Raw genomic sequence first — 26492 nt, forward strand, 5'->3', positions numbered from 1 at the left:
TATCCAGCGAGGTAATCTCGTCCAGGAGCGGTTTGCGTTTAAAGCCGTTACGACGCTCATTAAAAGAACGAACAGACACAAAATCGCGTCCCCCCGCGCTTCGCCAGGACAAAGGGACTCGTAAATTAGATTGAGCCTCGGTAATTCGAGACTTTTAATCGTTCCGCGTAAAACAACTCGTAAGCCGTTATCACTTCCGATGGAATTATTAGCTTTACAGCGAGCCCTTCGCACACCGGCCCCAGCGGACTCCGTACAAAATAAAAATTCACGAAACAAAACGGAATGAAAGGAAAAATAAAGAAAGTGTATTGTAAAAAAGGAGCGCGCGACTTAAGTCCGCGCTGCCGCGACCATTTCGTCGCGACGCGAAAGGAAAAAATTCAATTTCTATCGGTTGATTCGTTCGAAGAACACCAGAGAAATGAGTTTCCTTTTTCGCCGGTCGAACAAGAAGAAGAAATTCGTTCCGCCTGAATATAAAATAACGAAGGGGAGCGCCGACTTATCGGGAAAGGTCGCTTCTAAATGGCTAATTTCATATAACGAAGCAATCTCTGCGTTCCGACGCTTGTTCCACGGTCGTAACGACTCTCGTTAAAGGAACGCGGATACCGCCGAACGGGCCCGGAAGAGAAAGAAAACCGTAATGCCTCGTAACCTACTGGCGGCGAGAGCATTACATGTTAATGACTACCGATTAATTGAATGACCCCCAGCCTTAATAATTGACACCTCGGACGTTCGTACTCATTACGATAATAAGCAACGGCGCGGTGGATCTAGGAATTGGATGAAATCCGAATGCATGGGTTTCATGAAACACACGCGGGGTGATGAATTAACACGTTTCGCGCCGAGTCGTTTTTGAGTAAGTCCCACCATCTGGCCGCGTGTCTCATTTTTGGGAGATGGTACTAGGTTTGACGAATATGTAATTATGTACTTATAGTTTTTTCTTTTAAGTTGTACATTTATTTATTAGTTGAATATTATTAGAAATATAAAGTATAGTATATAACAAACAAATGATTTTCTTTATATTTGAAATATTCAAGTAATCACTTGACCAGGAAATAAGGTTTAAGCGTGTCTTATTTGTAGGACATGCTGCATGGAACGTGTTAAATATAAAAATTGTATCTCCTATTTATTTAACCCTTTGCGAGGGTATGTCGACATTTTGGTGAGATCAAATTTTCGCATTTGAAAGACTAAGTTGCAAAGAAATGTTTTAATTACTCGAATGGAGAAAGATAGAATGTAGTTTCTTTTTTCTTCATTACTTAAGCAATTGATTGAGAGTCGGTATCCTGCACCGATGTCCCCGAAGGATTAACCCCTTGCCCTAACCAATGACGAGCGAAGCTCGCGATGAAGATTTCCAGATTAATTTACTCAAAATCTAGGTAACGGTATTAATCAATAATAAATTAAACGTATATAGATTGCCCTACTAAAAGAAGTAAAAAACTATATTATTATCACCAATTGATTATCTTCAAACTAAATCTGCAATTGCATTCTTCTTTATATTTCTTATAATAAAAGGAAAAATTTCTCTATACATCTCACAAAACAAAACACAAAATTCTTTCGTGTTCCTCACAAAACAAAACAGAAAATTGCTTTGTCTCTTAGGAAACAAGGCAGAAAATTCCTTCGTACGTCTCACAGACCAAACCGAAACAATTCTTCCTGTTCTACAAGTCGTTGACCGTAAAATGTTACACGAGCTTCGTAGCGAACGAGAATAATACGGCAAGGTGTTAAGTGAAACAACGTGGCACGGAGTGCGAGCAACTTCAATTCGCCTAATAATGGATAACTAACGTGAATCAACGAATAGAACGGTTGAATTCCCGCGAATGAACGATGAAACGACAGAGTTTTTCGAACTCGCGTAACGAAACGTTAATTCTGCGCGCGGGGCAGGCTGATTTTCGGTTCCGTTGTCGGCGGACCGTGATGTCAAAACACTCCGCGGCCCTTCTTAAGGAGAGAGTAGCCCGGCAATGCTTTTATCCCGTATTCCGCCCTGATGCTGATGGTACATTCCGCATTCTGGCTTATGTCCCGGCGCACGATGCGCATCCACTTCGTCCTCGTTACATTCCGTGGGTTATATATCCTTACGATCCTCGAGAATAGTACGGATACTTCCTTGGCCCGCGAATGAAGCTCTACGGGCCGCGCTTATCCCGGGATTCTTCCAGGGAACATTGAGTTTTTCCCTTCCTACCCTCGCCGCTGGTATTGCCGCGTTGACTTTGGACTTCGCGTATTAAACTGACATCAAGGAAATGAACATTTCCCAAATGGAAATGGAAAGTTTCGTTTCGGGGCGCTTTCAAACGCTCCAGTGATTTTCGCTGCAGTACAACCGTTTTCTTATTCGTTCTGTCTCGCCTGAACGAATATTAACCCCTTGCCTTATAATAGCATGTCAAACTCGTGGTAAAGATTTTAAAAAGAATTTAACAATAGGAGATATTACTCGGTCCTTTTGAATTGAAGGTAAATATTAATCTTTTGTTATCAATAATTATACTTTGGAGCAATGGATGAAGAATATGTCGAGAATATTTGAATTTTTTTAACTCCTAAACGGCGAATTGCTTGAATCGATCATAATTAAGAGATAAATCATAAGGTAAGGACTTAACACTATACATACCACTATTAATGAAATAAATCGGTTTCAAATCATGATTTAAAATTCTGCATATTTCTTTGTTCATTTAACCTTATGTCAATTCCTATAATGGCCGATCAATCCATTCTTCAATTTTTGTCTTTTCCTTTGCTTCTGTTTCCAGTGATAAAAATTGTTGTATTTAACTTGCTTACTTTTATATTATAAGTAATCATTTAACTGGATATGGTAGGAATTGGTACGTATAAAGTGCTGGTACGTTTAGTGTTAATAATTCAAAGACATTCGAAGAGAGTTTTTATTAATTCTTATTGTCCATTGGAGAACAGTGAATGTTTTGAATATTTTAAGATGTTAGAAGGAAACAGGATTACTCTTTTCTAGTAAGAATGAATTCGTTGAGGTCATGCGCTTCTCATTGCTTTGATTTGGTTTATATTTTTCAACGCGAGAGTTGTCAATTTCGGAAGAAAGAGAATGTTTGAACTAATTCATATTGTAATGTTTAGCAGATAAATTATAATTTTAATTAAAATTATAATTTTGAAAATGTAACACTTCGGCATATTTCCAAACAAATACGTCCCCTAAATGTGAAGATAGCTTAGTTTTTCGGAGATATTTTTTAGTGTCGCGGTAAACACGAAAAAAATCTTGCTGTAGGATAATAACGCGGAAGGTGAGTTCGCTCATTAGAACTCGCAGGTGCGGTAGTGCTACACGTACCAAAAGAATAAGAATTTGCACGTAAAGAACGCCTCTAAACATGATTAGCGATGAAAGCTTTGGTGAACGCTTATTGTCTGAGGTCCTTAATACACGGCAGCCTCGCGAGTCGAGCATCTAATATTAAGAGTCTACGCGAAAGTATCTTAGACCCTTACCCTCGTAATCAGAATCTATGTTTTCAGCAAGTAGAACTGAACAGCTCTTCAAGGTATAATTACGATTACGGGGATTTTTATTTGAACCCCAAACCTCGATACTATATATAACTGTTACTACTGTTAGGTAGTTATGGCGTTAATAATTTTGTAGACAATCTTATCTAATTATTTAGTTTAAAAAAAAGTATAAATAATTTTGCTCTAAACACAAAAACGCACGAAAATATCTACGGATAAATACAAAACAATTCAATAGAAGTACACGTAAGGCAACATCAAGTTTTCAGTATGTACAAATTGATTCTAAATATCGAACCGGTATATGTAAAGCTACTTCACCGATCAACGCGTCGATATCATAAATATCAAACATTCTGTAGAACAAAACCATATTCGCGTCCATAGATTGCTAAAGATTAAACGTTTCGAAGCACAAGGGTGTGTTCGATTCAACGTCACCCTCAATTTCGCATTCCAAAATAGAAACACGATGAAACCGTTCAATTGCTTCGCGGCCCACCTGAAACATTCAACAGTAACCGGCGAACGCCTGTCCCGCGCGCGGCGCCGTAAAATTCCGCGTTAAACAATTCACGGGTGATCGATAATCGGGTAAACTAGGTTTATAAATCCTCGACACGATATTCATGGTATGCGCATCGCCGCTTCCACCCCTTCAAACACTCCCGGCGATCCTGACAACCGTGTTCTTAGCAGGGTAACAGCGGTTCCCCGAGAACTTGATTTACCAAATTTGCCTCAATAAATCCACGAAACCTCGTATAAACGTTTTATCAGCTAATAACGGTGCTCCTCATAAATTTCCGATGCTCCTACCTACGTCGATGGCGAACGCGGGTATGGGAACCGGGGAGAATCTGCGCGGGAGAGAGAAAGGGGTTGAGCGTGGAGCGCGCGGAAACAGGCAATTTATAGAGATTAGTTTCGGTCAGGAACGTATACGCGCGATACAAGCGAAACAGGGAAGAGGGGAGGTGTACGCGAGAGAGAAACAATGACGAAAGTTCCGAAACGAGCGAAGAAAGGGGAGAAGGAGATCTGCGAGTCGTACGCAGCGCGATGGAACTTTTCTTCGGGTGTTGTTCCGCTTGGAGGGCATGAAAGAGTTAGGTGACAGGGATTCCGCGGAGGGACTGTCAGATGAAAATACCGGCAAACGCACTTGATAAGATGGTCCCTCAGGGTCCCGGTTATCCGACTAAATGTAAGTAATTAACAAGTTGAAGTTCCATAAATTTTTGATATTTGATATTTGATATTTGATATTTGATATTTGATATTTGATATTTGATATTTGATATTTGATATTTGATATTTGATATTTGATATTTGATATTTGATATTTGATATTTGACATTTGATATTTGATATTTACAGTATATAAATAAATATAATATATTGTATAAATATCTGTCATATAGATATACTTTTTTTTATAGCCATAACATATAACTGTGGAATTTAGTTTGAAAAATCTCTCATTTTTGTGGGCAATAAAATCAGAACATGAAGTGTGTACACGTCAAACAATTAAGTGATTAATTCGGAAGAAATTCTTCGTGAGAACGATAGTAATTTCCCCATCATTCACGTAAATTGATTGATCACGGAATCAGCAGCTTCAAAATAAATGTACACGATTTGTCTTCGAGTGTTTTCCGATTGGATAACGTAATTACATTGTTAAAGGGATCTGAAGTAACGAAATCACTGTCAATTTCCGACGAACAAACCGAAATTTCATCTTCCGGTTTGTGTTCTTTTTTTGCTCATCGAAACAACATGGAATCAACGGTTCGAAAAATAAATTGTCAATCAAAATCTGTCTAGCTCAGATGGGTCAGAATTCCGTATAAACCATTGGGTATTGAATTAAATAGCCGATTAATCGTTGCGATCCATTGTCCTCAATTTCAAAAGGACGTTGCACACGAACTTCACGCTAACAGGTCAAAATATTTTCGTCGCTTCACCGAGCCAGAATGAATTCCGATTGGTCGTGTCTCACTCTACCCAGTGTTGTGTGCAAACGGCGAGGCAAAAGAACGTGCAAACGTTACGTGCCCTGTGAAAATAATGCGTTCACCGCATCAGGATTTTCAAACGTTAACCCGAGCTTAGTTTAAGAAGTTTCAACTCTATACATACAACAATTCCAAGCTATATAACTTATTTTTTTCAGAAAAACTAAAATAATTCCTATAACATATTATCTAAGTAATGCACTAAAAGTGCTAATTAAGTACTAAAAAACAAATAATTGACAGCGCTAGTAAATAATAAAATTTCAACTTCTTAGAAGACGTTAGACAGCAAGAAAAAGTTATTCAAAAACTAATGAACGATGATTTCCCTGCTCTCAATATAAGCGTTCGTATTCAAATCCCTTCATTCGGTATGCGCAGCATCTTGTTAAGAAGAACCATAAAAAGTTTGATTAAATTTGCTTTTCTTAAATCAGGTGAGAGTGTACCATAATGGATGAAAAATATGATTTTATAGGAGAACCATTTTCTTTAGCAGTAAGTCATCAATTTCCCTCCTCAAATCATTTACATACAATACAAATAATGCCCCGATTGTCTTGCTTTGTTTCAGCGAAAAATCGTATACAATTATTCGCATTAATTCATAATAATATACATTAATTTCAAACAATTATTATGGCTACAATACTTCTAGGCAAATAAAATTGTCCTAACTTCAACCAGAAGTTCTTTCCCTTCAATCCTTAACATTGTCCCACGATAGTTTCCACGAAAATCTGTTGGTCGAATTTCTAGATATACAATTTTCTGATCAAAGTAAGTCTTATTTATTTAATAGAATCTTAGGAACATGTTCCTCGCGATCGTTTTTCTTCGGAAAAATGATAGCACCGAATGATACCGAACCCTTCGGGGGTATTGTAATCGGTCGCGATATAAAGTTTCCGTGTACTTCAATCCTCTCCTTGATTCACTTTCCTCCGAGCAATATAGCGCCATTCGTTTGAAGTTACACGTTATGTATTTTGCCGGAACACTCGGGCCCCGGTATTAAACTCCCTAAGGGATACGCTTCCTATAGAGATTCCCCGCTCACGTTCCTGCGACCATTGCGTTTCGAGGTTTATCCGTGGTCGTTTGCCAATCTCTCGGACTCAACGAGACTCGCGAAGTAAGTTTCAGTAGTTGTTTAAGAATGGAAACGGTGCTGAATCGTTTAACCGAACATTTTCGTCTTTTTAAAAGTTCACGGGGTCGAGGCGTGAACTTACTTCGGATTCGTTTGCCCCTAATGGAATTGTTACATTCACGGGCTACAGTTCGGAAGTAACGTTCTGCAAAAAGACGACAATCGGAAAACGGGCGGGCAAGGGGAAAACGATAGGAACTGATGGGAAAATTAGATTTTATTCAACGTAGACAGAAAAACATCGATTTTTAGTTCGGCTTTATTTAACTTTATAGGATTCAAGTAATATTGATACATATTTGAAACGGTCGACGTGGATGTTTGCTTTTGACACGCGATGGTCGAATTCAAATGTGTATTCATCGGCACCGAACTTCATTCGTTGTTTCAACAATTTATTATACAGTTAATCGAATAATATGAAACCGAATGAAAAAATTTACTCGAGAAAAGGTAAAATTGTGTATAGAAATAATGAAATGCTAGGTAGGGATAGTGAAAACTTCAAGTCAAAGCGAAAGTTTCGTTCAGCACCGTTTCAATTCAATCTCGATTCACAGATAGGCGAATCATGGAGTTGTAAAGTTGTTTGTGTACTCACGCTGTACTTCTCCTGAATATGAGGCCCAGCCTGAGCGATGTAAAGCGTGCTGGCGGTGTCGAACTCCAGTTCCAGTGGTATTCTGGTCACTCTTTGCCTAGCCATTTCATGACAATTTAGGTACAAAGTGACGTCGTTCATCGAGACTCTGATAACGATCTTGGACCATTTCTTCGTTAACTTTGGCACCGTGAATTTCGCTACTTCCTCTGAGTGCGAGTGTTGATCGGAGTTGGTGTAAACCAGTGAGACGTTCTGATTAGTCCCCGGTCCCTCCTACAACAAAAGCAATTGGTAAACTTAATAAACCTCTTGAACTACAGTATCGTGTCAGACTCAGGATGAAAACTCTAAATTGCATTTGACAAATCTACGTAATAATTTTCTGTAAAATATGTTTAAAAATCTATTCCACAGTAACCAAATTATAGAAATAAATAAATTTCCAATAAACAATGAAAAGTGAGTTCACCTCTAGGATGAATATCATTAACACTGAACGTGTCACGACCGGTTTTAAATTTTAGGTCAAAATTCCATTAAATTTAGTATCAATTCTTATATCGTCCGATTAATCAGTTTCTCAATTTTTGTCATTCCTTTTGTTTCTGTTGTCACTAACAGAACTTCATCGTTTAATATGTTTATCTCTTTCATAACCAGTCATTTGACAGGTTACGATAAAAAAGTCCGTTTCCAATCCGTAAACCGGGATCGGCGAGTCTGTTTGTCAAATTTTTCATCGAGCGGATCGCTTCGTTGCAAAATTATCTCGGGATCACCATCGGGCCGCGGACGGAGGAAAATAAAATCAAACGGACCGGGATTCGAGAGTCGAACTGTTTTCCCGCGGTCGCGCCATCGATTCTCGTGAGGATCGAGTCCTCTCGGAACGTCGAGAGCGGCTGCGGCTGCTTCCCCGTGCAAAACACGTAGACGTCGTATTACCTGTGGAAACGGTGCCGCGAGAAACGTGAAAGATCTCAAAGAAATTTGAAGACTCCGGGCGCTGCAACAACGGCCTCGAAGGGATTGGGAAACATGAGGAAATGCCTCCCCCCTCGCCAACCCCGCGACTTAAAAGTCTATCGCGGCGCGCCGTGTGGTCTATTCCTTATAAATCGAGCCGATCGTACTTGGAAACTTTTGTCGACTTTCTGATTGGCTTTATATTCAGATCCGTGTCGTTCATTTCTCTCTTGCCCACCCCTCGAGAATGCTTTCCACGGTTTTATGCGGCGCGTCGCCTTCGAGAGGGATGAACAACCGTACGGGGTGGAATTGATACGCGGAACGGAATGCTTCGCGTTTGTTAACGCTATTTCCACCGAAAGTGTCGAAAGACACCTTTTCAAAGAGTATTATTGTTTTCCGAGTTTGATCATCTTTCCTCCATTGATTTCTGAAATTTGTTTGTAATGATATGGCTATTTCCACCGAAAATGTCGAAAGACACCGTTTCAAAGTGTCATAACATTTTCTAAGTTTGAGTGTCTTTCCTCCATTGACTTGTGAAATTTATTTGTAATGATATGGCTATTTCCACCGAAAATGTCGAAAGACACCGTTTCAAAGTGTCATAACATTTTCTAAGTTTGAGTGTCTTTCCTCCATTGACTTGTGAAATTTATTTGTAATGATATGGCTATTTCCACCGAAAGTGTTGAAAGACACCTTTTCAAAGTGTAATGTTACTTTCAGAGTTTGATCGTTTTTCTTCAATTGATTTGTGGAACTTGTTTGCGACGATTATAAAATTAACCTCTTGCCCAATGATTTCTTTCTCAATTGCGCTTAATAGAGGTGTTTTAGTGTTCGTAATTCATTATAAAAACAGGAAAATTCTGCAATTGTTCTATGTCTACGACTACTCAGAAACATAACAATTAATAATAACAAAACAATATTCAATTCGAACTTGGAAGAATTAAGTGAAGGAGTTACTTATAGAAGTAAAGAGATACCATTCAAAGTTTTAACTTCCAATTGCTTTCTCAGTTCGAAAGAATCTTTCGTAAGTTATTTAAATATTTGGTTTCTTTATCTAGAGTTTTTGAAGTAATTTTTGGTAAATTTTCGACGAACTTTATACGTACGTTATGAAAATTGTATCGAAGACTATGCTTTATTAGAGAAATGTATCGCTGATAATTCGTCCTTGCTCTGTTGGTTTGAAAACTGACGTTTTCAATGGGAGTATCTTCAATAATCAATTTATACGTACCGAGATTCGGATACCCAATTGCACCACGGTCTCGAAGGGATTCACAACCGCGAAGAGATAACTGGTTCTGGAGGAAGTTGGCTTGAAAGTTGCCACCAGAGTAAACTCGGCTGGCAATTTTTCCGGAAGATATAATCGATAGGGTTGTTTCACTTCAGAGCCAGGTCGGAAACCAAAAGCCGGAAATCCGTCTAGACCATTGTCGATGTACAAATTATTATCGTCTGTCGATGCCACGGCTGCCTGGAGTAAATCATAAACCAGTTCTGAAACACAAAGGTGCGAGGAAATGTGGTTAGTAGGTTCTCCATTACGAATTCCTCGAGGAATAAGTTGCCATTCAAGAGAGCTGCATTTAATGCATTGTCAGTGCATCGATCGGTTCTGATGGAATCATAGACTATTCATAAAACTTTCACCAAATGGAAATTACACAAAATAATGTAAACACATTTTCTCTATTGCCGAGAGTCCAACAAATTTCAATTAAATTTTATTTGCTTCACACATTATTTAAGTGGTATTTAACTCTGCGTTGAAGATTGTATGTCATTATTATACCGAAAGTTGTTTCCAGTTATTCATATCTGAATGTCAAAGCAAATGAACTGTCGATAACTTCAATGACTTTAATAGAATTACTTTTCTATAAAGAAAATATTTACTTGTAGGAAAAACAAAGTTAGTTTATATGAAAAAGAAAATTAAAGCCTGACTGCAAGGCAAGTTTTGTATAGAAGCATTCCGTTAATTACTTTACGAAGATGAAGAGATTCTACTTGAGCAAAAAGGTAAACGAATTTCTTTAATGAATTTACAACAAAATAAGGTAATTAATGTAAGTCGACCGATCAGAGATTTCGAAAGTTTTGAATTCTGGTTAAAATGCAATCCCGACGAACCAACTTTCATAGAAGCTGACTACGCTTTTCGTTTTACCCTTACTTCTATTTGCCGAGCCATTCCACAAAATTACAGACCCTCGTAAGTAAAAGAAGGCTAAAAGTTTAGCTTTAAGCTTTAAAGTGTATAAAACTCTTTCCATTAAGACGATTTTAGATCAACATCGCAAAAGTAGACAAGTTGCGCAAAAAAAACGGGGGGGGGGGCAGGAAACGACGCCCTGAAATTTAATTAGAAATTTTTCCCTAAAGCGTTCTTAAAGATTCACGTGGATAGCGCTCTGCAAATTATATTGCCCTTCTAGATGCTTTACATGCCTGTGAATGGTCTTTGCGAGTTTTCGGGCAAAGAACTTTCAACAACTGGAACATCCAAATTTCTAAACATTCAGAATAGAATATTCACTAGTGTTATCGTCCGAATACAAAATTACTCTAAACAATCAGAAATTTCCCGTTCGCGAATTATTCGTAAATTCTCAGCAACGTTCAACGTACTTATTCAGAATACAGTAGGATGACAGGAGAAAGAGATATTTAAATGACAAAAAAAGAGTTGCTTGATTTAACACTAAACTTACCGACATTTAGTATACACCTATACCTATCATAACTAATTATAAAATAAACAGGTTAAACGATAAATATTTTTTATTGGAAGTAAACAAAAGGAAAATCAAAAACTTAAAAACTGCTTAATTGGACAACATAAGAAGTGACTAATATTAAACGGACGAAGAAAAACGGAGAACTCTGAAATGGAAACTTCACAATCTACAGCAGTTTCCTCTCAATTAATATAAATATCACTGATTGCCGCATTTTTGCTGATGCTAGTTGCATCCGCAATACCCATGGACAAACGCAGAATCACGCCAGATGAAAGTACATAAAAATGATCACTTCATTCGTATTTATGAATATTCGAAAATAGAACGTTCGATATTCCCAGCGTGTCCAAGATGAATTGAACGAGACGATGAAAAACTCCTCCTTCGCGTACTATTTATGAACCCGCAGCAGCGTTCAGCTTCATTAACAAGAGACGTCACGGAAAATAAACGAAAACCGCTTCGGCATTTGCATGCTGAAAGTATCAAAATTACTTTCTTCGCGAACGTAATCCGCGGTTATAACCAAGGGGAACCAGCCACGATCGTTTCGCCGCATCAAGTTATAAATTACGGGCCGCTTGTATACCACTGTTTTATGCAAATTGTTTAAATTTAGTTCGGGAACGGTCCGGCGATATATATCAGCCGACCAACTATCAGTCCGCGTGGTAAACCGTGAATATTATTTTAACGCGATCATCCGTGGAACCTCTCACGTATGCACGCTGCCCAACGATACTATAGTTAATTAAGGACAGAGCATTGAAAACAGAGCGGCGCCATCGTATCGGCACCACGAACGGACCGACAGCGGCCGGGGAAAAATTAGCGACCAAGGGGAAAGTAATTCAAACTCGAAGCGAGAACTTTAATTATTTCGGTACGTGAGGACTTTAAACGGCTCGGTGGGATTAGGGGATGAAATCTTGATAAGACTCAGCGGTTCACACTATTTCGGGCCGTGACAAATTAGGTTCGGATAAACAATACCCTACAGTAACGAGGAAAACTGTAAACACACACCATTAGTCTTATGAAAAAGTGGTTAATCTGTCAATTGTGGAATTTAGTTAGGAAAATCTCTCGTTTTTCCCGCAATAAAATGAAAAAGAATGCACCTAGGGTACACTTTAATGAAAGACCAAAGCAAAGCAGAGAAGAATTACATGTTTATCTGAAGAAATCAAGAATTCATAGTTCAAAATCATCTTGGAATTCATTTTTACGCGAATTTTTGCATACGGATGCTATCTGTTCTGTAAAAACAAAATTAGGTTACAATAGCTTTGTAATATGTTCATATTATTATCTACACTGAAATGAATTGTGCGAAAATTTGTGTTATAAGGAAATGTTATTTATCTGTTAGAGAAACATTTCGAGAGGAGCAGCAGATAATAAAATCTATACTCTTTTAGTAACATTTATGAAGTCCGTAGAAAACAATCCAGAAAGAAAATTTCATTTTCATCCGATAATCTAAATTAAAATAATATTTCTTTTTTATTCGCGTCGTTTTCTTATGAATAACGTATTATAAATGATATCGGGTCACCTCGTCGCGCGATCGGTCCTCTCATTGAAGTTTCCATTGAAGAAAATTGATCAGTATTATCGCTGGTCCCCTCGAGTATAAGAGGAACATTAGTACCGTGCTATTGATTTTATATACTTCGGCCCTATGCAGCATATACGCTCGCGGGTGATTATGATCATATTTCTTTAATATATCACGACCCCATTTCGCACACCATGCATCTCGCAGATTCGAGACAGTCTATATATATCGTGGTTCACCGCAGCAGAAAGCTCGCTTCGATAATCGATATTTATTGTCGAAATATGAGTTCGTGCAGTAAATCGCATTAAAAACTGTATGCCTAGCGTCGCTTCTATGAGTCATAGGGCATCATTTATCTTTTTAGACAAATGTTTTCGTTTCATTCAATTACCTCTCATGAAACATATACGTACTTTTTCCTGTAATCTCGTAAACAATTATATTTTTAATCCTTAACCAGTTAAGTGCGAAATTTAGTTTGAAAAATCTCTCACTGAGCGCACAATAAAATCAAATAATAAAGTGTGTACTCGTCAAAAGCAGGGCAAATGTGTCTGTAATATATTCTAACAGAAAACTACAGCGAAATGAAAAAGAATTACACGTTTATCTGAACAAATAAATAATTTATTATTGAAAAAATTAGTACCATATTGCGTATTCGTATGATGTGTATACTCGTCGATCGTGGTTAACTGATTAAATGCATGGAGTTGCCATTTAATGATATGTCTGTTATTTACATTATTATATTGTATTCATAGGCTTGTTACGGTTTAGCAAAAATTACAATTGCACTATTTTGAATTCCGAATGCGACTCGCAGCTTCCGAAATTTCAGCTGTGCGTCAGAACGCAGTTTCGAAGTTGAACGCTGGACAGATTTGATGAATGCTAGAGATTTCAATGGCCGGGCGAGGGATAATCGATGACATATTCTGTCCAGGTGTTTGTCCTATAATATTCTATTATTTGATGTTGAAGTTTTCAATATTTTACCTGCATAGAATAGATTTGTGTTATTGCATACTTCGAGTTTAACTTCACGTTCCATTAACATTTTATCTATTCAATATTGTAATTTGTAATATTATCTTTCAGATAATAATAATAGGATATTATATGACATTATATTTTTCACTTAATATCAGTGGTAACTTCTCAAATACGATTGAATTTCAATCCAAACCACCGTTAATCTCTTGCTCCATGATATTGTATCAGCCTTGTAATGAAAATTTTCAACTAAATTTAACAAATCTCTATGTTATTTACTTTTCTTAAATACAAATGAAATATTTCTTTTCAATTATCAATCATTAAGGTCTGAAGTGAACGCGGTGAATAGACTAAGCATCAAATCCTTTCTTTTTCTAATAAATTATTAATGTTAAATTAATTTTATCAAGCATAGTTGTGAAAGAAGTCATAGGGAAAGGGGTTAACGGTGATCCGGAACGAAATTCAATCGTATTTGAGAAGTTGCCACCGATATTAAGAGAATGTTATGTCACGTATTACCCTACTACTATTATCCGAAAAATAACATTAAACATTATAATAGTAGAAAAATAAAATGATGATAGAACGTGAAAATATACTAGAAGTATACAATAATAGAAATCTATCCTACCAATAAAAGGGAGAAGTGAATACGCAAAGACGAAGGGTGGACATATGAAAGGCGTCACAGTGGTTCTTGCGGTAAAAGGAAGTAAGCATGTCGCTTGACATTTCGTTTCAGGAAGCTTCTCAAGGGACCCATGCTTCCTTCGTCTCACCGAGATCTTCGTCTCTACTTAACTAAATCCGGAGGAATTTTGTTGACCCGCACAATGTAATTCGTTTCGCAGAACACAGAGAATATCGTCGTTGCACAATCCCATTCTTTTGAATTAACCTATGCCAATATGAGTTTGCCCAACTGTGTAAAATCCAGTTGTTTCCAAGTATAGCCTGTACAATATGCCAAAATTATTCAAATATAAAATATTTCCATATTTCTAAGTACAAAAGACGAAACAGCGGATTTTTAATTTATTTGTGTGTCAAATTCGCTCGGAAAAGTCACCTTTTCACAAGAACGTGATAAAAACTGCAGGTTTTAGTCTGGCGTACTGAACATTAACAGAATGATGACCTCAATCCTTTAATAGTACATCAACTTCGTGTTATTACTACGTACTCCAACTTCACAAAAATCCCTGACATACCCTTCTATATTAGTAACACATAAAATGTTAGCGTGGGATATACCTCGTATTAAAATATGTTTTCCTGTGAATGAAGCACATCGCTTAAACAAGAGTCAAAATAATTATACATTGTTTTATGGAAGATGAATAGACAGAATAGTACTCTCCCCGTGTCACAAACGCCTCGGAGTTTAGAGCTTTCAACAATATATTTTACTTCAAAAGATATTAATCATAATCGCCTCCTCGTGATGAGACCTAGGCTACTACCATTATCCTCATTGCAATATTTTCTATAAGAGGATCATACTAAGCTAGTTAGCAACGACAATATTTTAAAAGGATAGGAATACGTCTGCGACAAGGAAAGAACGTTAGTGAGGAAGGGAGTCGAAAGACATTGGTCAAAACACGCACAATGGAATCGAGTTCACGTATGCAATGCCCGCCGATTTTAATCGACGACGCGTAAGTACGCAACAACACTGCAAAACGTCGTGTCTATTTCCAAGGGCGCTTTTTTCATAAATCAGAGTATAATTATATTTTACATATTCATATACCAAACTGAACCTAAAAATACTTTAAGGCATTAGTGACTATGTTGACAACGAATGATACTTTCTCGTAGTCGAGTACCAATGTTCATAAAAAAAATAACAGTTCGTGTGAATGGTAGTTTGTCGAAAAAAAGTATTTAGTTAGAACACCAGTAGGAAAAATGGCAGATAATGAGAGGATCGAAACAGGGGAAAAATAACTTAGCGAATTTCAGGCGAACAAATTGCGCGAAGCAATAACAGACAATGTTGTCAGGCGACGTTTTCGAAATACAGAGAAAGTTCAGCGTTATCTGTTGCCCGGAACTTTTAAAGCCCTGTCACGGCAAAGTTTCCACCGAAGTCAAGGCTGCTCGGCGATTTCCCGATGGGAGACGGGAGCTGCGAGTCGCTCGTTTGTCATTTTACATTTCACGCTTCTTTTAATTCGATCGTCGACGCGTGTATGAAACGAGATACAGCAGTTATTTACCCGACATCGACTGACGCAACTTAAATAATTTCAAATTTGCTTTTGTTGAATACAAAGTCTGCGATACGTTTCTATTTTTATTGTGTAAAAGAACAAGCTTGTGATTTCGTCATTATTATCACTAGACGATTCGTATGTATTTTCGGAAAATTTGAAAGTACAAAATTCCACAGAATCCACACGATTACGAAAAAATATATAAAATATCCAAAGTGTATTGGTTTGTATTGAATTTTTTGAGAAACACTATTTCCCATCGTAATTTCATTTTTCTAATTATGATCTTAAAAATTCAAATTTGCATAAAGATCAGTCTAGTTAACATGTTGAAAGCATCTTGGTTGTTTTAATAGCACTTTATATTAATTTAATATATTTTACAGTTTAATGATACCTTTTACTATAATTACAAGGTAAATAGTATTATAAATAATTATTACCTAATTATTTTGTATCACAGCCCTTATATTATACTATTATTTAGTTACTTACATCACCAAATATTTTAACTCGTCATCAATAGTGACAGAAATATTTTCAAGTAATTCTCAAACTACCATCAATACCCACTACGACAATTACTATGTTAGATATACCGAATAAAGATAATAATAATAATCAGTAATACTAATATTTAGTACTTTGAAGAATCTCATTTTATTAATTATATTTAACACGTTAACTATCGAGGTGGTCATTGATAGTAATTTGAGAATTGCGTTGAAAGATAATAATAATCAATAATTCAAGTATTTAGAATATTGAAAAATATCAATCTTAAACTATTTTTCCTCTAAAATCCATATTTTCGAAGTTGCGTCAGTATTAATGTCGAGTAGCGCGACGTAACCGATCGCGAGCATCGATCTTCCGCTGCGAGCTATTGATTCGTGCGGCCACGCATCACTTCCGGCGCTTTAAACGTCGATTAAAAACTTTCACAGGAATTTTTTCGGCGAACTCGTGGCTCGCGCATTATTTACACGTAACCCTGGAAAATTGCGGCGAATTCGGAAAAGGAATCTCTGATACGATGAAATTCATTGTGGGGCAAATTGCTGGGAAATCGATGGCCGGGAAACAATGCATACGAAATCACCGATTGATCCCGTTTGTACACGGCCGGCGAAGATAAATGGAATATGAAGTTTAATTTAATACCTCCGCATAAGGTTTTGTAAATTTACATTGAAGTTCCCGCGGACTTACATGCGAATCGATCACTTTCAAATTCGTGTTTTATAGTTCTAACAGACTACGCTCCCGAGATGCGTCGAGATTATTCCTCGAATATTCTCTGACAGCATGTTTCCAGCGGTTTTTATTGAAACTTTGCGGTACGTTGAATTGTTATTAGCTCCAGATTTATGGAACCCGTCAATTTCACGGATATTCAATTTCATGAACGTTGTCGATTTTGATGGATGGAATTGTTAGAACACGTACCCTAATTCTCTGTTTCTGAAGCTCTAATTTTCAAGATCTTTATGAACAAATATCTGTTTTGCTAAGAACGGTACAATAAAGTGTTCGAATTCGGAATTAAAAATGAAAATAGGACATTGTACGCAAGATGACTTCAATGAAAATGAGACATTTCGAACAACTCAAAACTATTTTCACCTTTTCAAATGTTATTATACACTTTTTATGTGTCAATCGACATATTATTTACTTAACACTATTTCTATTTAATCCTATAGACAATCTGTTCACATGGTCGCGATACGTTCATTAGCAGAACACTTTCGCGCACACTTCAATCCCGCGGGATTTTAAAATTCCTCTCTCGCAAATTGCGCGCCGGCCGATTGAAACGCGGCTGCATTTCGACAGTTAACAAGCGCGATGCGCAACCTTCTTTCGGTATTCGATGATATCGGCCATCTCGCCGATAACCGTCAATTTCGCGCATATATTGTGTTCAAAAAATGAATCGCTTTTAGGCGTAGCATAAGAAGGAATTGTAACTTATTAACTCTTATGTACAGAACGAAAATGTCTAAATTTATCCAAATTTTGGTATTATCGTATTTTTACATGAATTCTTCAAAACAGGACTCGTTGAAAAAGTGTTAATCCATTGGCATCATACGACAAAGCGAAAAGTATATCCAGATCGCCAAATGTTGTTCATTAAAGCTAAACACAATTATGTCTTCGTTTTACAAGCCTAACTACCTCGTTATCGTCACCAAAGTTACAACTCCCAATTTTTATTTAGTTACCTAACATTTTACATGATTTTAATATTTCGCATCACTTTAGCTTGATAAATAATGTAACTTGTCTCCGATTACCACTATCTAACAATAATATATACGCTAATCATAAGAACAGATTTAAGAAAATGAAAACCCAATGCAATTTTTGCCCAAATTTACACGAGAACGATACCAAATTGTGTAGAAAAAAGCTTCAAAATTAGTACCCGAGTAGCACGGTTGCCAACGTGAGGGTTGACGCCGTAGAATGAAAAAAGGAACCAGAAAATAAAATGTCCATGGAAGAAACCCAGAATTACAGTTTAAAACGCGATTTGCGGACAAGTAGTCATCGCGTGCGTCGAAATATAATGAAAATCAGCGCGAACGTTTTTTCGGCTTCCGCGGGCAATCGGAAGCGTGTAATTTTCCGGCGGAACGGGATCGCGCAAAATAACAGCTGAAACGCTCGTGATTACCTTGCGCGGAGAGTTACGCGATGCGCGAATTTTTCGGGAATAATATCGCTGCGACGCGGAACGCGAGAAAAATACGAATTTGTCAAATTTGTCGGTAGTTAAAAGCGGACCGCCACGCCGCTCCCTTTCTCGGCCAGTTTCGTTTAATATTAAAACTCGGAAGCGGGTGGACGCGCTCCGAGGAAATTTTAAGAAGAGACGGAACGAGACCGTGGCCCGACGCGATCTGTAGGGAAAATCGTTTTCCATCACTTGGCGAAACCAAGCAATGCATAGGGAAATAGAGCACCGCCGAAAGAAAGACAATGCTGCCGTCCGTTATTTTTACGTATTGTCAGCCGAAAAAGTGTTGGGATTTACACGTACCTACCAACCTACGTTTCTCCGCGCGGACGGAAATCGAGATATCGCGGGAACACCTTGCTGTTTCATGATTTAACAGTAAACGTACCGGCAATTTGTACATACATGCATATTCATAAATGGAATAACTGATTAGAAAGTAAACAAGTTGTACGATCAATTTTTCTTAGCGTAAACGAAAACACAAAGAAAGCCAACAATTGAAAAACTAATTAATCGAAGAATACACAAGAATTGATGTACGGTTAAATGAAAGAAGGAAATGCAGAATTTTCAATCAAATTTGAAAACCGGTCGTTTGACTGGTCGCGGTGCATTTAGGTTGACGGTAAACCAACGACCAAACACGTTTAATTTGTGAAGTTGCAATGATATTGAGGGTAACGGAGTAACCAGTTAACTGTGCTTGACGAGTATGTTCGTTATATTGAAACCTAAAATGATACTAATCTTTCGACGATTGTTTCATTCTTCAAATGAATGTATAATTCTTCATTATTCCCATCGTTATTTTGGAACTCGATTGCATAGTTTACGTAGATTTTTAATTAATTTAGAATTCACACGAAATATTATTGCATGCGTGTTGCTTTAGGGTGAATTTCGAATAACGTGCACCATGGTGCGGGGGAAAAAAGCTATAAATCACCATAAAAGAAATCCTTGATCATGAAAAACTATAATAAGACTTAAAAGATATGGATATATAAGTATGAGACTTCCAAATTACACGCAACGAAAAGTTAATGTGTGGAAAATTACTACTGGTCTCTGTTATTTGGAAAAAGATCCGCAACGAAAGATCGCGCTGCGACGATTTAGCCAAACTAAAGGACAGCGTTGTTTTAGTGCGCGGAGAGTTGTATAAAACACGTTTCATTCAATAATAAATCAAAACGAACGAATGTGTTTTTAAATCGCGAACCATAGGAGCTTCTGGAGCAACCATGCAACGATTTCTTCAATTTCCAGGCACGTTTCAAAATACTTCAAATTGGTTGAAATTCAAATAGAATGATTCAAATGGATGGATTAATTTAAATTCCAAAAGATAGGTTCAAATAGAGGGATTAATTCAAATTCAAACGATGTTTGCGGAATGAATATAACGAAAAACTAGTTCGCGGTGGAAAAGGGAGTTTCTCACGCTTAATGACGAGCGAAAGTTTGCACCCTGGCAACTCCACGCTTCATGAAACGTTAATTATTTGCGCCGATAAAAACCATCGCGCGGCATATGTGGCACCGTGCAATTTTTTCGGTTTTGTTCACTTCTTCGCCCTGTTTCTAGAACGCACAGGACGCTCGGGTGGAACAACACGTGCAACGTCACGTTTTTACTCGGACTTTCCAGGGAACGTGTGCTCCGCAGCGTCGCTCCTATTCGATAATTACGAGATAAACTTCTTGTTCCCCGTTTAGCGAGCGTTCCCGGCGTGTCATTTCATCGCTCACGTTACCACGGGAACTACCGGCCGGAAGAACTGGTTTAAATTGCTCTTCTGCCGGTGTAATTAGAAGTTTGCTTCGCTAATGAATTTAGCTTAACACTTGATCGAGGTAACTAATTAACGCCGTTACTGGACCCACCAATCAAGAATCGAATGGTTCCAAAACGGTTTTCAAAGGGTCTTCCGTCTATTAAACATTCTCCTGAACCACTTCTGAATTCATATTAATTAAATCCTTAAACTGTGGTTGGCAGGATATCGAAATTACATAAAATTTCGTGTAAAATAGAAAAGACGTTCCTTATACAATTAATTTCGTTAGTCAATTATGCCTTCCGATACATATGATCTCAAATGTTGATTGATTATATTATTATGTAATCTTCATGGAATACTTAAATAAGAATAAGACATAAAAATAACGAATTTCCCTATAAAATAATCGAAATAGTTCAAATTTTCTATTTTTTTGCTATCTTATATGTAAAATGACCAGAAATTTTTCACTCGATATAATTATGAAATTTGCAACATAACGTAACGTATTCGGTGCGTAAAGTGAATACTAACCTGATTGAATGTATACTATGTAATTCATATAATAATTAAAGGTATTCTACAGGTGAAATAGAAAATTTGATATCCATTGAAAAAGGACATTGCATAGTTGGCAAAAGACGTAGAAATGCAGTGCACATTCGGTCGAGCCTTAATCCGAGGAAATTAAGTTAAAAACCTATTGGACTTTCTTAAATTTCACTCTCGCGTTCTGCGCGCCCTTTTAGTCTGTCAGTCGACAAGTTTTTACAATCTGTGAGAGTTCAACCTTTTCCCGTACGATGGCGCCAGCTTGATCATCTGCCAGCAACGTCTGACTCGTTACAATCACTACCTACTTTATTACCTACTGCATAGTTAACATCATGAATCATTCGTGTCCAATTATAATTGACATAATAACATTACATATACGAGCTAGATAACAAAACACTTTACTATCACAGAATAGCGTTCTCTGATAATTCAACCCAACACTCGTACTTTGATTATAAATAACATTTCCTACTATAAAATATTTGACAGGAAATTCCATTTGAATTTAAATATCTTCAATTTTAGTGTCTCAATTTGCAATCACTCTAACTAGATCAGTGATTTCATACGCAAAAAGCCTTGAAAATTTTTAAATATAAAAATCTATAGAAATAATACCTCTATTTACTATTTAATTTTTCATCTATCACAAAATCCATTAGTCTATGAATTTTTTATTTCTTTTCATTCATTTCCTTACAATTTCTGTGCTTCCTATCTGTTCTTTTCTATCAACGTTATAAAAGTCTGTTAAAAGCATATGCATTTATTTATGTCTAACTAAGCTCTCAATAAACACAAACATGATTTCTTAATTGTTCCAATGATAAAGATTCAATCTGAAATATTTATACGAATAGAAATAATATGGGTCTGAGTACAGCCAAGCGCCATCTTCTGTACGAATGCCGGAGTCATCAGCATTGAAAGAATTAACCATGCGTATACTTACCTATCTCGAATTCCTGAATTTTGTACAGAAAAATTGTTTTAAGACAAAATTCTACATTAAATTTCATGTATATGGTAACTGCAAATACTACGCGTGAACATATAAATAAACAAATAAATAAATAAAAATAATTGAAAAATAAGAAACTACATAAACACAGCTGTTGCCGGATCGAAATGACCCAGTATCGTTTATAAAAAAGTTAAATGAGAGGCTCAGAAGTCAATCACAGTGTAAGTCACATTTCCGTTTCAAGTATAATACTTTAGAAGAGTTGCTGTCGTTGAAACTTTAAGTTGAACAATCAAATTGGCTCGCACACACGGTTGCATTATTATCTGACAATTTCGATACAGACGCACTTTTGAGATATGTACAAACAAAGTTTGACTTTCACCTTCCGCTGTCGTCGAGGTGACTCTGAGAGTGTGTTTCAAGGGAGGAAGTTTCACTGGATTGGTAACACTAGTTTTTTTATTTAGTTGAACTGAGTACAAGTGTTTTGGTATAAACGTCGCAAAGTCGCTTTTCTAAAAAACTGAGTCCTCTTTTCCGTTTTTCCTCCGTATTTAAAGGATTCTGTAAAGGAGTAAGGGAAAGGGATTTTGGGAGAACTGAGGGCTGCAGCGATCTGGTGGGGGCGTCTTAGAATTCCATCGCGGCAGTCCCTGAGTTTTTGGAAAATGTGAATTTTGTCACCGGATGCATAAATTTGGTATCTAAAAGGAAAACTGAATAGTTAAAAGGAAAAAGGGATTTTCAGGATACATAATTTAGATGCATGGACAGGAAGTTGTTTTTGTTTCGGAGAAAAGGCGGAAGATTGGAATGCAGCCTCGGAAAAGGCATCCTCTTGACCATCCCTAAATGAGATAAAAGGGGTATGTGGTGATGCTTATCACGACACCGCCATTGGAAATCATCAAGTACCGTCGCGCAAACAATTTTATCAGGTGCAAAGTGAATTCAATACAACATTCAATCCGATATCCGGCGAGCGTTTCGCTGTAATCCGTAGAGTTATCCACTTGTCCCAATAAACTTTCATCGGTCCCGGCCGTAAGTTCAGCCCCGTGGTGATGGTAAGACAAATCGAAGGAGACAGCTGACTCTGTCGTTCTCTCTCTTTCCTTCTTCTTCCCTCTCGCCCTCACTCTCTCTCTTTCTCTCACTCTTCGGCTCTTTCTCACTGGCTCTCTTTCTCTCTGGCTCTCTTCCTCTATCTCTGTCTCTCTATCCCCGCGGGAATCGCGTTTCCTTGACGAAGAAGTTTTATTTGCTTTGGAAGTTAGGATAATTCGACAAGGACTCTAAGCGGACGAACGCGGAAACGATGAGGCTACGTTAATTGGCGAGTCAGCGGCGATTTAGCGCTCCCTGAAATCAAAGCTCATGCGGGCTTCCGACGGACCTACAAAGAGCTTTGTTTTGCGACCTACAGGGGAGAACTCCGGACCAGACCAAGTTAATAGTTAAGGCAAATTAGAAATCGAGATTGGAGGCTGTGATGGTAACGGTTCTTCGACGTTAACGTGATTAAAGGTTACGCGGTGTTTATTTGAACTTAACAACCTGCGAATTCAGGCAACAGGACATTTTCTTTGAAAACAAGAGAAAGATAGAGAATCAGTGTTTCTTTGACGAAAGGGACCATGTGTTCATGTGAAGTGTTATACTATTGTATACCGAGTGGAAAGATCGATAAGCCGAGAAATACTATGTATATATATTTCAATCCTGAAGTGGCACTGATAAATACAATGTATTATTATTAGCGAAAACGACGTAAATACAACGTTTGCGAAGTAGCGAATTCGACATAGTTTCGGCACTAGGTTTAGAATTCGAATGCTGAAAGCTGAGATTTCTTGCAATAAGGCTACTTATTTAATAAAATATGGAAGGGTAAAGGCGAGGATGACCAAGCCTTACAGATGAACGGTGTTCGTAGGTGGCTGTACTGAAAATGCCTGAAAACTGTGAATCTTTTGAGCAGCGAGGCGATTTCTAGTAACGTGGAGTGGTCATCCAACAATACATATGTCATTGTACCGTGTTTTTTCAATCGCGATTTATTTATGTTCCAATTGATCCTAATTTTTCACCTCGATCTTGCTCCTCGAAGAATAATAGTACGATGCTGGAACAATAAAGACTGCAGAATGCACAGGAATAAAACAGCGTTAAAGCCGTTAGTAGTACGGTCACTATCAAATTGCAACGCGATTTACATGCGAGGACGACAGGAAAAGCCGAGGGCAGAAGTTGTGGCAGAGAGTTAATGCAGATTGCCTGTAGCCGAAGTTCCGGCGCATAAAGAAAAGAGACAAAACGTCCGATAGGACTAACTGCGCCGCGCGAGAAGTTCAGAAAGTGAATCTATTGCGAGTCGAGTAAATCTGCTGCACTGGCGTGGCTCTCGGAAGAAAAGTCGGTTAGAAAAGATCGATGAAGGGAAAAAATTGGTTGGCACCGGCCAATAATAACACTTCCAGAAAAGGTACATTGAAAATTGAAAGGAAAAAATAGAAATGGTCAAAGTGAAATTGAGTTACCATTCGAACCAAGTTTTCACAACTTATGAGATACTCATCAAGAGATTAATCACATTAATTGAAACGGTTCGAGAAAATCTCTGGTGTATCGTTCCTCTTTAGAAATGTAGAGTTGTCAGGCTTATAGTAATTTGAAAAACACCCATGGAAATTATGTTACAAAAATAATAATGGTCAACCATGTAGTCTCTTCGAACACTCGGAACATAGTCGAGGTGCCAGTAAAATCGGCTAAGAAAGAGAATTTATTGCGCCTTTAAAGTTGACGGATACACATGTATACTTAAACCACCTGCGATACATATCAAATGAGTTGACAGTACGTCGTGCCGGACTATTTCAGTAACAGTCGATTTGGAAACAGTTCGTAGGAAAAATACTCCGACAAGATATTCGGAAAATTTCAAATAGCTAAGAAACTTGTGTGTTCATTAGCATTATTATTTTAAAATCACAATTTTTTAAAAATCACAAACATCATAATTGCAACAATACATGGAAATAAATCCTCTCTTTAAGGTAGAGAGAAAACAATAACTTAATAAACGAGACAAAGGATAAGAGAGTCATATACTGATAGTTTCCATAGAAATGTTATTTAAAACTAACATTAACAAGAGACGAACTACATAGTCCTTTATAAATTTGGACTGGAAAGTCGATAATTTACGAGTACAACGAATTAACCGACTGGACTAACATTTCGCCTTCCGTAGTCCTCGATCATTCATTCTCCGAAGTTAATTTCGTAGCAAAAGAATGGTCCTTTTGTATTTAATGTCACAAAAAGCCGAAGAAAGCTTGTCGAGATGCCGATTAAATGGAGCGTGGAAAAGTGGTATGTGAAAAAGCTCAGTATATTCTCGCAATTATTTCCCACGCGATGTGCGTCCATTGTTCGGGGGCTCTTTCGACAACGAATGATACAAAGCCTCTTGGTCTAGCGCCCGATGATAAATGGTCCTATGAGAAAGAATGTTCTTCGTTAGCAGAAAAGATCTGAAAGCCACGAAAGGTAAGCTCTCCGGATCGGTCTAGAGCCGAAGGAGAGAAGGGAAAGGAAAAATAAACGAGAAACGCTGATGCGTGTCGATATGATAACTTACGGCTAATCAGTTTTCAATAGACCATCGAATCACCTCTGTCGTATTCTGTGATTAAGGTACAGTTATACGATCGTCGATAATAGCTATGAAAAAAAGATGACTCTGCATAAAAGATCGAGCCAATTTCTATTTCTATTCGGTCCCATTAAACTTTTATTCAATGAAAATGAGAATACATTATCGTGTACGAGTCAGCTTCTGTCTGGCCATTGGTAGGCATTTCTACTTTCACATTTGAAAACATCATGGGCAACACAATACTCATTCATTTCCAAAAGAACGTAATATAATTCAATAAAAGGAAAGACAATCAGAATGTCCAAAAACATTCCTTCATTCGAATTATTTACTAACAAATTTAACTACTTTAGAATAGTAGTTCTGCATTACTTTTGGGAAAGATTACTTCAATGGTTAGACTAGTAAGTTCTCATTCTTCTCCTCAGATTTTTTCAATATTCTTATAAAGAGTCTGATACACGTTTCCATGGACGATATTTTATCAAAAGTATCCCTGGCAAATAAAGTGCTTTCCCGAAAGGTTAAGAAGCATTTCAATGTTCCCCTTGACTACCGTACGAATAGTTCGTGAGCGTCAAAGGGTCACAGTTTCCTCTTCCCGACGTCCGTTACCCTCCTGACGTTCCTACTGGTCCGGTCCCGAAGCTCAACGAAGAGAAAACGGAGGTCGTTCCAGTCCGTTTCCTCTCCTTTCTTTGTTTCTTTCTTTCCTTCTCCCGTTTTTTTGAGTTCGGAAGCCGAAGAACAGATTTAATCAGAAAACTTGGAACGAGATGACACTTTCTCAGGTCTTTCTCGCGCTCTATCGCTGCTCCTTGCCCTCTTTACCGGTCCGGATCCAGTTCCGATCGTTTCATCCCGTAGTTACCAACAAAATCACCCGACACAGTTTCCGTT

General features: G+C 37.6%; 1 protein-coding gene across 6 annotated transcripts in view; it reads right to left on the reverse strand.

Moving 5' to 3' along the window:
- The window catches only part of Mp (collagen XV/XVIII-type protein multiplexin), a 393214-nt gene that overhangs the window by 284560 nt on the left and 82162 nt on the right, over window positions 1-26492 (reverse strand). For all 6 annotated transcript variants that reach the window (XM_076366515.1, XM_076366514.1, XM_076366511.1 and 3 more), the window contains exons 4-5: window positions 9567-9832; window positions 7343-7618 (exon numbers count right to left, since the gene is read on the reverse strand). In XM_076366515.1, the coding sequence (XP_076222630.1) occupies window positions 7343-7618; window positions 9567-9832 (542 nt within the window). The remainder of the gene's footprint in view (window positions 1-7342; window positions 7619-9566; window positions 9833-26492) is intronic.

Source organism: Nomia melanderi, chromosome 4 (assembly GCF_051020985.1).
Source record: "Nomia melanderi isolate GNS246 chromosome 4, iyNomMela1, whole genome shotgun sequence".
NCBI lineage: Eukaryota > Metazoa > Arthropoda > Insecta > Hymenoptera > Halictidae > Nomia > Nomia melanderi.